Here is a 14188-nt window from a genome sequence, read left to right on the forward strand (position 1 = left end):
ACCTGCAGTCTTTAATTTAATTCCTTTGAGCATCTGTCAAAGCACACCACCATTTCCAAAGCGGGAAAACTAGACATAATATATCAAGAGTTATTATTGCACTAGGTGCCCTTTTTTTGTGGAGGCTGGGACAGGGGAAAACCTTACCAATGACTCATTATAATTTCACTTCTTAAAACAAAGTTGGCAAAATGTCACTTCTGCATATTTAAAACTTCTATTTCTTTCTTTCTATTTTTTCCCTAAACCCTGACAGCTCTTTGGCTTTGTTTTTTAAATTGCTACTTACAAATTTTTATTTTCAAAAAGGCTGTCTCCCTACCATGCCTTTCCGTTCTATAAGACTAAAGTAGCCTGCTGCCCTTCTTAAAGTTCAAATTCTCTAATGCTGCTGTCGCTGTTATCTCCAGCCGCTCACCCTGTTTGGGGGGAGAGGGGAAAAGAAAAAAAAAACAAAAACCAAAACCTAACAACTTTAAGGTATCTTTACCCAAAAGAAAAACATATGAGAATGTGTTTCTGTGTAACCTGATGGCTTTGGCTTTTTGTTCCCCTCCGATGAGACCAAGACTACTGGGCTGGTTGCTTGGTCCTCCTGAGTTGCAATGCCCTTGCCTGCTGCTTTGATGAGAGTAGACAATTAAGGTGGGATTTACCGGAGCTATCACACAAAATGAGCCTCTGTGACAGAAGGCCCTTCTCACAAAACCTGGTTCCTGTGACTCCTCCCTGTTTTCCTTTGCTCACCATCAACTCGGGCACCAAAACTAAATAAGAAATAAATTGGGTAAAACAATGAAGCTGATTTGGCAGCAATACATCTGCATAATCCTTTATTGTGCTCTCATGTCCTAAGCTGGAGATAGGTTTGTGATGACCCCAATTTTAAAAAAGATTAACAGCATGAATAACTTTGATTAGAAGCAAAAGTACTCTTGTGTGCCCTTCATACTTCAGTGTCATTTGGTACAAAGTTTTGGTCTGGCACCCAAGATGCAGAAAACAAAGAGTTAATTAATACAAGAATTACAGGGGATAGTTTTTGATAAAGAACAATTAATACTTTTTAAATGTTTTGCAGTACGAATACTGCAAAAACTTTACAAAATAAATAAACCAAATAAATTCCTTTAGACTTTCAGGGCTAGTTCTGTGTAGACAAGGAGCTGATTAGCTTCAAACTAAACTGTTTCAGGGGAATCTTACAAATCTCCTTCCTCCTTCTCTCTACCATGTTCCCACATCAGTTCTTTGAGTATACTGGTTGTAATAAAGCTGCTCTGCAGATTTTAAGCTTGAAAATTTTGAGTAAACGGCCACTTTATTTCCAGACAGTTCATATTTTTCAGCTGAAAATGGCAGTCCCTGAAATGTCCATGTGACTTTTAGGTTATATGGACTAGCTACCATACTTAACCTTAAATTTTTTGTGACACATCTGAAATGCAAATACCAGCCGGTTGGGCTGCAGTCTCTTCTTGGGGAGCAAAATTAATTTGCAGTAGGACATCTGCAGCTGCAGAACCGTTGCCTGTGGAATACCTCACGGGTTTATGTGTCTCTGTGCCACGCAGACACGTGCAGAAAACCACGGACAAGAGCTGGCCTAACCCTGCATTTGGGATGTGGAGAGTTGAGGGGATTTTTTCTCTTGTGCCATAAGGGATACTCAGAAATAGCTGTTAAAAATGCTAATTCTTCAGCTGTTTAGAAATCACACATTCTAGCACATTAGTATGGTAATTGGGGTTTGTGAAGTTCAGTTGCAACACTGAGCCCAAAAATAGAGCCTCAGGAGCTGAAGAAGCTTCAGCAGATGCAACATGGTCAAGTCTTTTCTGAGCTCTTTGCTGCAGTACTTGGAATATTCCATTTGCAAACTAGTCATCCAGTATTGACTTCATGTAACACACAGGGCTAGAGTCCCGAACAAAAGCTGTTGAGATGCCGTGTGGGAACACCAGAACTGAGACCAGGGTGAGAGCCGTGCTTCCGAGCTCTCCAAATTGCACAGTAGCAACAAACCTCACCACCCTCAAAATGAAACCGAGCCCGGCTTCTTCAGCGGTTTGGGCTTTCGAGCTGCTCTCCCGTTCCTCTACTTCCTTCTCCCTCGTCCTCCGAGAAGAAAAAGCAAAAAACCCCACAACTGCACTTAGGAACCTGGGAAAAGGAGAGTATTCATTGGTGAGGTCAGTGGAGCTCTGCTGCCAGTTCTGAGTGCGAGGGGCTTGGGCTTTGGCGTCATACGGTGCCCCAGTGCCAAAGAGCCACCAGGGCATCACTTTATAAGCGATGCAGCCCTGGCCTGTATCCACCTTATTGCGGTGGCTGGCATTTACTCAACTGCTTCAAGGAGCTGCAGTCACACTTTTTTTGTAAATTATTTCAACATCAGTGGCAAGGAGCGGTAGCTGCCATACAGCTACACTGTCTACACTGTAACCTCCCCTAATGAGGTGGCTTTCTCAACTTAATTGGTATTGCTTTTTGGTCACTATGGTGGGTATCTTTGGAGAAGATGTAATGAGGGAGAAAACTAGGTCACTCATCACTAATCTGTTTCCGCTGATCTCCCACTCTCTGCCTGGCTGACTGGAGGTGTTGCCGTAGCTCAGGATCTAACTCCTGGGCTGCTTCTCTGCCACCGTGTCCTGCCTTTAGCTCTGGTCCTGCCATGCTGCCAGAGGCCATGGAGGGGTAAGAAAGACTTCTCTTTTTTGGAAAAATCTGTCAGGTGTAGCACATAAACAGAAGGAAATGAATAGATGTACATCTGGAATGGGATTTCCATTACATCACAGCCAGCTAATTAGAGTTATTTGCATTAAACAGGCTTGTTGCTTATCATAACTGTTGTTTTGATTTGCATTCCCTCTTTAAAAGAAAAAATACTGTACTTGAAAGACAGTGCTGATGAAAAGGGTGAAGAACACCTGCAGTGTGTGTGAATAGCAGCATTTGTATGTTTTAACATAATGCTTGGAAGTACTTTTAAGCTATCCAGCCCTATGTTCCTGTCCAGTTTTCATTCCTTCTCTGTCACATGATCTTACAGTTCCTGTAGCTTTGCTGCTGTTTTGCTTTTTCTGCACCTCCTTATAAATAAAATAAAGTGGCCTAAATAAGTTAGGCTTTAAATGGCAAGATAGCCTTTATAATTCACGCATAATTGATATGTATTTCCTGGAGAAGCCTTGATCAAGAAAAACAACTCTTAAAGACAGCAGTAACTAGAAAAAGGTTGCCAAATATTTTATTTTTTGTAGGCTTGTCTTGTGTTTCTGTGACTCCTTGAAAAGCAGTGTCTCCTCAAGACAGCTGTCTTCAATACTAACTAATCTGTGTTCATAATCTAGCAATGCTGCATTAAGACATCGGTAAAGATTCAAAAGAGCACAACTACAAAATAGTCTCAGATGCTACCGAACACCTTAAAAAAACTGACAGTTGCTTCTGTCTCCGTTAAGTCCTGTCTCCCTCAGACCACAGCTTGGCCTAGTCAAACACTTTGTGGCTTTGGAGTTATTCAGCCAGTTTTGAGATATTATCAAGGAAGAATACAAAACAAAAAGGGAATTTCCTTCAGAAGAGAGATGCCAGCCTCTGTCATGTAATGTTATTTATAATGTACTAATGTTAAAAAAACATAATGGGGGCACTGGGGACTCGTAAGTGGTAACAGTAAATGCTACTGACTACACCTACCTGCTCAGTCCTGCAGTCTGGGATGCTGCCAGCAGAGCTACTCATCCCAACCCCAGGCAGAAGCTGGGGCACACCCATGGTGATACCTGACTTATTTTAGCGGAAATTCCCATGCCTTGGGAATTACGGGACTTGCCCTACTCATTTGCCTCTCAAGCCAATTCCTGCAGCGGATCACTGTTTATGGCACAGACAAGCCTGTCCCATCCAGCCTAGGGACCCCGCAGGTTCCCCTGGCCTGGGCTGTCTTACCAGGAGAGGTCGGCCTGCTGGTACACACTCAGCACGGAGCGTGGCCCAACTGCTTTTCTCTGGCCCCTACTACTCCATCTGTCCAGTTAATGGTGGCCCTTGGCGGAGTTAAAAATAGCACCTACCTCATGGGTCACTGTAGCACACATCCTGCCACTTCACTGTAGGGTTCTGAGAGGCGGCATCTGGGCAGGCTGCTCTGTTCCCTAAGCACATATAAAGATAAGGTTGAGAAAGCAAATCACCATCTTTTCTACCAGTAGATTGTGTTTGACTGAATCTAAGTAAGTGAAGTATGTCTGACCTTCACTATGAAAGACCAGAATAGTTCTGTGGATAATACATTAATAGAATCATAGAATTGTCTCAGTTGGAAGGGACCTCTAAGGTCGTCGAGTCCAACCATCAACCTAACACTGACAAAAACCCATTACGAAACCATGTCCCTCAGCACCACGTCTGTCTTCTAAATACCTCCAGGGATGGCGATTTTACCGCTTCCCTGAGCAGCCTGCTCCAGTGTTTGATTAATAATACGAAAGTGAACGTAGCACACCTTTGCTTACATACAATAGGCTCGATCTAGTTTTACATAGGCACCAAAAGCTGTAGGTTCTTTTAAAAGTTGATCTGGAAGTACACTGGTAGGGACTGGGCGACACTGGTGTTTTCTCTCATTGACAACAAGGAGCGCAAGCAGGGGAAGCTTTGCCTTAAAAAATCCTTCTGTTATGGTAATCTCGTGTGTCAACAGGAAAGTAAATTATCATAGAATCACAGAATGGTTAGAGTTGGAGGGGACCTTAAAGATCATCTAGTTCCAACCCCCCTGCCATGGGCAGGGACACCTCCCACTAGAGCAGGTTGCTCAAAGCCCCATCCAGCCTGGCCTTGAACACCTCCAGGGATGGGGCAGCCACAACTTCCCCGGGCAACCTGTTCCAGTGCCTCACCACCCTCACAGTAAAGAATTTCTGTATATCTTGTATAAACTCTTCTTCATAAGCACCCCTTTACAAAGCGGAGCAGAGTCCCGGGCCTGAGGCGACCCCAGCGCGGCCGCCCCTCGCCACAGCCCGGCGCTGCCCGCCCTCAGGCCGCCGGGGGGAGCCAGGGCGATGGCTGCAGGAAGCGCCTTTGTCCCGCCGGGGCCTAGGCGGGCCGCCGCCTCCTCCTCCTTCCCCTTCCCCGCCCCTGCCGCCGCCCTTTTGCTTTCGCTTTGGCCTCCCCGGCAGCCGGCGGCGCGGCCATGGAGAACGGCGGCGTCTACAACGAGACCACCGAGCCGCATGTCAAGCCGCCCCGCCGCCCCTTCGGCTGCACCCTGCGGCACCTCTGGGGATGGCGGCTGCCCGCCAAAGCGCTCCAAGCGGTGAGTCCCCTCCCCTACCCTGCGCGTACTCTCTCCTCAGCCCGGCGGGGAGCGGGGCCGCGGCGGGCGGTTGCTGACTGACTGACGGCCCGCCCGCCCGCCCGCCTTCACAGGCAGAGGCCGTGTGGCCCTGTCCCCCACCCCCGCGGCCGGGGACGCGGCGGGCCTGGCGCGGAGCGAACACCCCGCGGCAGAATGGCTGCCTGGAGCCGGGGAGGCCGAAAGTCTCACCGAGGTGGCGGCGGGTTGGGGGTGAGGAGCGGGCGCCGCGCCGCCGGCCGGGCCCGCTGCCGCCCTGTCAGCCAGCGCCGCCCCGCCGGCCGTACGGGTGACCCCGCTTGCCTAAAGTGCCGCTTAAAAAGGGGAGCTCTTCACCGGTAAAGCGCAGGCGGGGGATGATAATGGCGGTGCAGGGGAGTCGCTGCCGCCGGTCGGGGAAGGGCCGGCTCCAGCAGAAAGCCTGGCTTCAGGTGGCAGCGGAGCCGAAGCCCACCTTTGGTGGTGGTTTAGACTCAAGGAGCACAGACTCGCACCTCAGCTGGAAAGCTGGCGTAGTGCCCTACGATACCGTCGCCCCTCCGGGCTGAGGTTGTTTGGTTGGTGGTGGGGCGTTGACCCGCTTGTCGCTTTTCCGCGTTGAGGAGCCGGTGCCGACACCGGCTGGTTGGGGGCGACCAAGGTTCGGTGCTGCGGCCGGCGTGGTTCAGCTGCCTCTGCCCTCAGGGTTTAAAATCAGGGGGGAACCTCACGGGAAAGTCAGCATTTTCTTGTGAGGATGGATGAAAACGGGTGGAAGCCTTCGGTTGGAACTGGGGGTAGGGCAGTAGGACTGGGAAGGGCTTGCTGGGTCATCAGGGCCGGACCTCCCTCTCCCGCCGCAGCTGCAGCCCGTCGGTAAGCTAAAATCGGGGCTCTCGTCTCTCCCGTGACTCCTGGTAGAAAATTGCACCAGAAAAGCGCGGTGTTGATGGTGGGCTATTGTAGGAGACGCTGCAGTGCATCGCTTCGTGTTGGGCGGTCCTGTGCCCACAGGAAATAAAAGGTTTATATTCTGCTACTTTTTTGCTACATGTAGTGTTATTCCCGAAGCATTCAGCAGTTGGGTGCACAGTTCGGTCACTGTCTGTTCTGTGCTCTTCCAAAATGTGCCAGTGCCACTGCTGATAAGCACGAGGAGCATCATTCTTGATTACTGGCAGGGAGGTAGTGAAACCGCCAGTGGGAAAGGGCAGCTGACTGTAAATGTGTGTCAGGGTACATTTTCCAGCCAGAGAAGTGGCTTTTTAGTCAGATGTTTCATGCTCATGGGAACTGTAGGTGATTTCCAGCCCTTTCTCGTTGCTTCACCATTGCAGAAAAGAGGACATATGTTTTTTAAATTTGGTCTCACGGTTGAAACCCTCAACCAGAGACGTAAGATTCTTGAGTGCTGGCAACGTTAACGCTGCCAAAAATAATGTTTTCTAAGAACGTTTAAGAAAATCACACCCAAGAATGCTTTAAATAAATACATATTATAGGACATAAACTTCTCATTCATCTAGAGGAGTAATAAAGTAAGATTTGCTGCCTGTTGCTCGCAGACAAGCAGATCATCTATATAAGTAGTTTCACCAACTAAAATAAACTATTACGTATGCAAATTTACTGGCATACCAAAGTCTTAAACTGTTTGCCTGAACAGAGGCATTATTTAAAAAGCTTCCTAGGTAGGAAAAAGGAAAAGTATGATTATCCTAAACAGGATGGATAGCTGCTTGATATGCTCCTAAAGAATTAGCAGTTTACCTGTCCTTCAACAAGAGGAAAAAGAAAATGGAATTATAGTTGTTCACCGTCCTAATTTCCAACAGTTTTCCCCCCCTTTTTCTTTCCCCTTACTAAAATGCAAAAGAATCTTGGAGTTCTTGGTCAAACGCTTTAAGCAAGTCCCAGATATTACTGCAGGTGGAAGCCACAGTATCTCCAGTAAGAGAAATGTTCCTGTTTAGGGAAAGTGGTGATTTTTGGAAATGCCAGTGATGGTCATTAACATCTATTAGCCTTGTGTTACAATAGTGACTGTGAGCTGTAACTGGGATTATGCACTGATAATCACTCGTGTGGGCTGCCCAACAGGGTATTGCACTCAGAAAATCAGCTGTCATCCTTATAGAAGTGATTTTACAAAACACTGAAATCAGCTGCAGAAAACTGGTTTCTAGACCTTAGAAATGCTTTCCTTCTGATTAATAACAGTGTACATTGTAATCTTAGCCTGCCCTATTGAAGCTTTTGGGGCAAATGGAATAAGGAAAATATAACTGTCAAAAGGATGCTGGGAGGCATGCTTATTGTAGGGATTTCTAGATTTTTTTTAATTATTTTTTTTTAATAAAGGTGGAATGTTTTTATTAGTCCATGACTCATTCAAATTCTGCACAAAGGTAGATGGCACAGCACATACTGTGCCAAGATTGAGGTAGAAACAAATTTTTATCTAAAGTAGAAATACTCGTAATCAACTATTGTTTGACTTTAACAAAAACGCCCTTAACTGGCAAGGAAAATTCTGATTCAGTTTTAAACAGCTGCTCTTTTTCTGAGCTGTTCATTTCCTATAGCACCCCTGATGCTGAAGACTTACAGAATTAACATGTGCACACAGCTAACTAGAAGATTTTGCCCTGGGAAAACCACTGCTGAGCATTTTCACAGCCCTGTTGGAAAGTTCATTGATCTGCTTTATTTTTGTAGCCTTTCATTTATTAAATCTAGAAAATTGACACTTGTGTGGAAACTTCCAACAGTAATGTCAGCGTCAATGAATAACTTATTGCTGGTAAGGGGCAGATTTCTGGTGTACACACCAACAGACAGGACTAATAATTAACACAAAAAAAAAAAAAAAAGAAAAAGTTAAAAACTGCATCTCCAACGCTGCTTTTCCCTTTACAGCACAGGAAGGCTAGCAGTGCATGCATATGGCAAGGTGTGGATTTTTCTGCAGGAGCCAGCGAGGCTGGTGGCAGCCTGTGTCCCCGTGCGTGCTCTGAACTGTGCCCTGACCCACCTGCCGGCTCACCTCTGCCTGCCTGGCACGTCAGCGGCTCGGGGCGAGAGGGAAGGAAGGTGGTGGCTGCCTGCTTTTGTCTTTGGGAGTTACCCTGGGCTTCAGGGTGAAAAAAAATCTGCCTGCAAGGTTTAGCTCTCAAGAAAATGAGGAAGTGCTGAGCTGCCCCCTTTTGCTTGTTATTGACGGCTCAGACAAAAGCAGTGGTGATATTCTGGGAACCGGCTGCTAGGGATTCTCCACGGGATCAGTGTGGAGAAGGCAGATGTTAAAAAACAGAATGAGCTTTGGCTCCTTCATATAAGCCTGCGGAAGTCTGCACTCATCCCTGGACTGACGCTGACGGATGAAGTTGGATCTCTGTCGGAAGATTTCTTGGGAAGCTGAATGAACTGAGCAATCTCCTGGCTTGTTTAAAGCGGCTCGTGTATTTATACTGCATGTAATAGTGGGATGTTACTAAAATGCAGATGAGTAATAGAGAGGATAATCTTCTGGCTAATACTAGAAAAAACTTCTTGCTATGTTATATAGCTGTAACTATATAAGCTGAAGTTAGGAACTACTCTTTTAGTGGTGTTTTAAAACAGTATTTTTTTGTAGCGGGACAACAGAGTAATCCCTTTTGTTTCTCATAGTGACATCAAGAAGCAGGTTAAGAAACCCAAGCAGAACTCTCTGGCAGCTTATAAATGTGCTGTTGATACACTACTTTAATCAAAGTTATTCAGCTTATTAATAAAAATTGAATATTGACTTGGACAATCCCACATAGGACTTCACTTGGTAAATCTAATTTATTTGACACTGAACCATTTATAGCTACTCTTTGAGTGGGATTTTTTTTCTACGCTCAGTGGAGAGGTTTTTTTCAGTTATTTAGATTATGTTATGGAGGTTTATTTTCTTTCTGTTCTGTTTCATCCCAGGTGAAAGTGATGGCATTCACTTTTCAGTGCTGATAAAAAGAGCTAGAACTATACCCAAAAATGTATCTCACACTTTATCTGACCTCATGAAAAATGTGAAACGGAAAGTGATTGGATTCAGCTGTAAGCAACCCTTCTGAAATGCAAAAAAAATACTTAAAAATTGGAAATTAAGAGTTCAAAGCATTCCTCAGACAGCCACCGTAGTCACTAGTTTAGGTGCGAGGGCTGCTGAGAAGTTGGCCTTGCCAGCCGCTGCGGGAGAGAAGGGAAGTATGTGGAGGCCTGATAGTAATATTGCAGTTTCCCAGCTCGGGTTCTTTCCCTTTCTGAGATCCTGTTTACTTTATGATTGCAGCATTTTCAAAACATGATGCTTTGAAGTGCCCTTCTGAGCTCTGGCTTAGCAGGGGGGAATTTACAGTTCCCACATGCTAAATTGTTGTTCATGTTTTTACTGTCTGAAAACTAAAACCAAAGTCTGGTGGTTATTTTTCAAGAAAAATTCTGAATTTTAGAATTTGATTTATTAATTTTTTTTAAAGAACTGTCAACCTCATTATTGTCCTTATATTCTTATTAAAAATAACATCGTTGTCCTTAATATAATTTTATGACTGAGTCTGATTCCTACTAATGGTTTTGTTCTTATTTGGTGAACTCCTTACTGCAAGGATCTATAATCCTGTGTCAACTTTATGGGAGGAAGGAAACTATCAAGAACTGGCCAAAATGAGAGAACATTCAAATAAAGCAATATTCTTTCTTGTACAATAAAATAGTAAAAAATCCAGCAGCAGATGTATAGTGACTGTACAGGAATTAACTCATGTTCTTTCCCGAAAATACACTGTGGCAGGAACGTGAACATAAGCTTCTGCATAGATTAAACACTCTTCAACATACCTTAAACATAGGTTAAAGTTTTGGTTCCTACAAGTGCAGCTGAGCTTCTGTGGTGACTGGGTCCTAAGTGTGTGAGCTATTGCCTACACGCACTGTCTCTGCAGTTATCAAGGGAGGTAACGCCAACCCTTCCGGGAGGCAGCTGACTCTCTCAACGCCGTCCAGTTTCCCCCTCTGCCCTGAACCCAAATGCATTTAAGATTAAGTGCAGTTTCAGTAGTTAGCAATAGCGTTTTCACTCGTTCTGAACAGGATGTGTGCTCTCCACGCTGCCTGCCCCCCCTTGCTTCCAACAATTTGGGCAATTGCACAAAACCACAAATCGGGAATCTTGACTGTTTAATCAATAAGCCTGTGTTTGGCAGTGTGTGCTCAGCTTACCTGAGTGTAGTTTATCGACCAAATTTAATAGCAAGTGTAAACTATGTCACTATAAAGTTATTTCTGCCTGCAAGAAAAGAGTGTGGAATTTTACGAGGTTCTTTGTAAATTGAGGATTTTCCTTACAGCTGTCTATTAATGTTCATATCGGAGACATCTATTTGCTGAAGATATTAGAGACTTGATCCAACTCCAGCATGTCATTTGTTTGCAGATTCTCTCTCTTCTGGCTGTTATTTGTGAAGAAATTGTGAAGGATTGTATCAAGTGTGGCGGACTCTACTTCTTTGAATTTACAAGCTGCAGTGCCTTTCTTTTGAGTCTCCTCATCCTGTGTGTGTATTGCACTGATGCATATGAAACATTTGGGGAAGATAAAGTACAGAGAGTGGTAAGGAATTATTATTTTTTTAAAACAAACCATTTCTCTTCAGTGCTTAAAGACTACTGTGGAGTGAAAACGCTACATGGAATGAATCTCCTTTTCTGCTCTATTTAAGGGCAGACTAAAGTAGCTTATAGTTAAAAAATGAGTCAACTCTGAGAGTCCCTTTTATATTGACAACTTTTCTAAAACTGCCATGCTGGTTACCTGCAGGATTTTAGGACTTGTGTGAAAGTCTCCCATGCAGACTAATACTACTGCACAGTCGTTACATACATATGTACGTATATGGAACACAGTTTATTGCCAGCATAATACTTGTAACTTACCTGTTTACCCTCTCTGTTTTCCTAATGGGTGTAGCCTACCTCCCTTCTGGTAATAATCATACTCATTACAGTTTATGCTTTTACATTTCAGAAGATCCAGCAGTGGTACAAAGTCGCTCTGTAAAGTCAGGAAGAATATTTATACTGTGTTTATACGAGTGTCCCTTCCTATTTGTCAACAGAGCAAACAGTAGGTTTTTAAAGTCAAGGTACAGATAAGGGAGTGTAGTAAGAGAGTTGAATGAGCACATTTACTTACAAGTTTCTGATTTCCCAAATGTTTTACATGGGGAATAATGCTGGCATGGTAGACCTGAGCTTGAATTTGATGGTGAAAAAAGTTAGATTAAATGAACAAAATACTTAAAGAATGCAAAACCAAGGGAGTATGTAATGCAGACTCTTTTAAATAGTTGATAATGTTGAATGTTGTTATGAATGTAGTTGTAAAATATATTTTCTGAAGCTTCCATTAGCATCAGAGTTTCAAAGCATGAATTCACTGGCAGATTCACTCAGCTCCTGTTATGATGCTTGTTCTTTTTCAGGTAGTATATCTACAGTTCTATAACATTCTTTTTTTTTATATATTTGCAGAATTTTTGGGCCATGATAGCCATAAGTGTCTTATTTCTCTTAGCATCAATAGTGCTTGCTGCGACCAGCTCTGGGTCTGCTGTTGAAAAAGCTGCATGTGTAAGTCTTAAAGTCACATGAGTTACTTTGTGTTTGTCCTGTATGCTAATTTCTCTGCCCTCTAAACTTCACTCAATTTCCAAGGAAGAAACTGGGCAGGGAACAAAACTCAGTACATTGTGATGTTTCAGGAGGAATAAGCTATTTTAGACCTTCCAAAAACTTCCTGTAGGAGATCCAAAGAGCAGGCATTCCTCAGGATTGCTGGAAAGCTGTGCATGCACTTGCAGCTCCCTAGTGTTTGCAGCTCACTCCTGGGCTCCTCAGACTTCGCTGCCTTGGCTCCGTATTATTCCCTGTCATCTGTCACTGTTTCGACGTTGCCATCTCTCACAGCTTCCCCACTTCCCTGATATCCTCATCTCTGAATTGCCTATTTTTTTTTCGTTCCATTGTCCTTTCATATAATGCCACCCCCTCACAAAGTCAGCAAGAAACCGTGTCTTTTGCCAGGCGTTACAAAGCTTGTGTAGAGAACACTGACTTGCAAAGACTGCAATAAGAGCAGCAGTTTCCTCCGTGACAGAAACGGTGAGAAGAGCAATAGGACGCACATCTCTGTGTCCTGTGTAGAGAACACTGAAGAGGCTCAGGGCAAGGCACTGAAGGCGCTTTGGGATGCTGTGAATGTTGTCATTCCTCAGTCATTTGGCACTTCTTTTGAATAACCTTGGAATTGTGAATATGTGAGTTTAAAAGATCAAATTTTGATTTTATTCTTGAATGAGAAAAAAATGAGTTAGAAAAGAAAGCAAAATAATTCTGTTCCACAGGCAGCATGAGCAATTAGAGATACACACTTATGTATCTATGATCTATATAAAGTCTTTCAGTTTTCTTTCTGGAGCTGGAAAAACAAAAACTATTGTGATTTAAGACTTACTAGTGTCAGAATGCTTTGGGGCAAACCAGTCATGTAAAATGTAGGTAGAAGTTAAAGTAATGCTTCTTTAAGAAGTTAGAATAATGTTTCTTTCCTTGTTTGAAAGAAACTGCTAAGAATGACCTTCTTCTTACCACTATCTTGCCATGACTAATAATGAAATGTCATGAAGAAAATGTCATTTGATCCCCCCTTACTGACCCAGTAGGGCTTTGCTTAGGCTCTGCAGATCTTATCTCCCTCCACATTCCATGTCTTACTCTTCTTCGCTTATTCCCTTTAAACAGCAGCCATCTCTTGGATAAATACTCGACTATACTATTAAATAAGCTGTGCTTATTTAATAATTAATTTTTGCAATAAAATTAATATACTTTTAAGGGCTGTTTAGAACATATTGTGAGGTTCACACTTTATTAAGAGAATGAGAACTGTAAAAACTTTTTCATTAAACATTCTAGAACTATGATTTCTGATCTAATTTAAATGGAACTACCTATTTAGGGAGGACCATAATCTTTTATATATAAGTATTATTAATTTATGTAAATAGTCCAGCAAATCTCTCCAAACAATGTTAGAATACTGTTAATGCTTGTACATTTTAAAATCATATATTCCTTTCACTTTCATAGGTATTTGGATTTCTTGCAAGTGGTGCATTTTTAGCTGAAATTGTTATAGAGCGCTTTCACAGTCGGAAACAAAACATTGACGGACGCTCTGAAAATCCTGTCAACACTCCGAATGCCACAGAAAATCAACCCCTGAATAAACAAAGCTAACTTTCTGGAATTATTTCCTTTTTTTTTTTTTTTTTTGAATGGAGCAAACTAAAATGAACTTTCGGTGCACTGTAGGTAACAACTTCTGTCTCTTCATTCTAATCAATTTTGTGCGCATTGCTTATCAAAAATTTGTATAGATCCTTAGGTAATGGCATCTTATGCATCATGTTCTAAGGTAACTGGTCCTGCTTAATAAATTTGTCCTCCCACCTGTCCAGGTGACATACACTAAAAAAACTTGCGTCTAAATAGAGTAACTTAAGGACAACAGTGCGCTGATTTGATTTTGACAGAGGTGACTAATAAAGGTTAATGTGTGGTGCATAAATTCTGAGCTGTACCCTAAAGCTATTTTCTTACAGATGGACCGGATACTTCTTTTACGACTTATAAATTAGTACCGCAGAATTCATTTTTGTACTTACCGGTCAAGCTGTGAATGTAAAAGGGATACCTAATTGGAGCCTTACAGAAATACTTATCCTTATGTAAGGGTTTTTGTTTTAT

The 14188-nt window shown here is 43.3% G+C and overlaps 1 protein-coding gene across 1 annotated transcript; it reads left to right on the plus strand.

Moving 5' to 3' along the window:
- The first annotated feature begins 5209 nt into the window (after positions 1–5209).
- CMTM6 (CKLF like MARVEL transmembrane domain containing 6) lies at positions 5210–13678 on the plus strand. Its single transcript, XM_074150994.1, has 4 exons — positions 5210–5332; positions 10815–10991; positions 11912–12010; positions 13529–13678. The coding sequence occupies exons 1-4, from the start codon at positions 5210–5212 to the stop codon at positions 13676–13678; spliced, it is 549 nt and encodes a 182-aa protein (XP_074007095.1).
- Positions 13679–14188: the final 510 nt, after the last annotated feature.

Source organism: Numenius arquata, chromosome 7, assembly GCF_964106895.1.
Source record: "Numenius arquata chromosome 7, bNumArq3.hap1.1, whole genome shotgun sequence".
NCBI lineage: Eukaryota > Metazoa > Chordata > Aves > Charadriiformes > Scolopacidae > Numenius > Numenius arquata.

Coding starts and splice junctions, on each gene's coding strand:
- CMTM6 (XM_074150994.1), top strand. CDS start 5,210: ATGGAGAACGGCGGCGTCTACAACGAGACCACCGAGCCGCATGTCAAG. Junction 5,333..10,814: donor CCGCCAAAGCGCTCCAAGCG/GTGAGTCCCCTC, acceptor ATTTGTTTGCAG/ATTCTCTCTCTTCTGGCTGT. Junction 12,011..13,528: donor CTGTTGAAAAAGCTGCATGT/GTAAGTCTTAAA, acceptor TCACTTTCATAG/GTATTTGGATTTCTTGCAAG.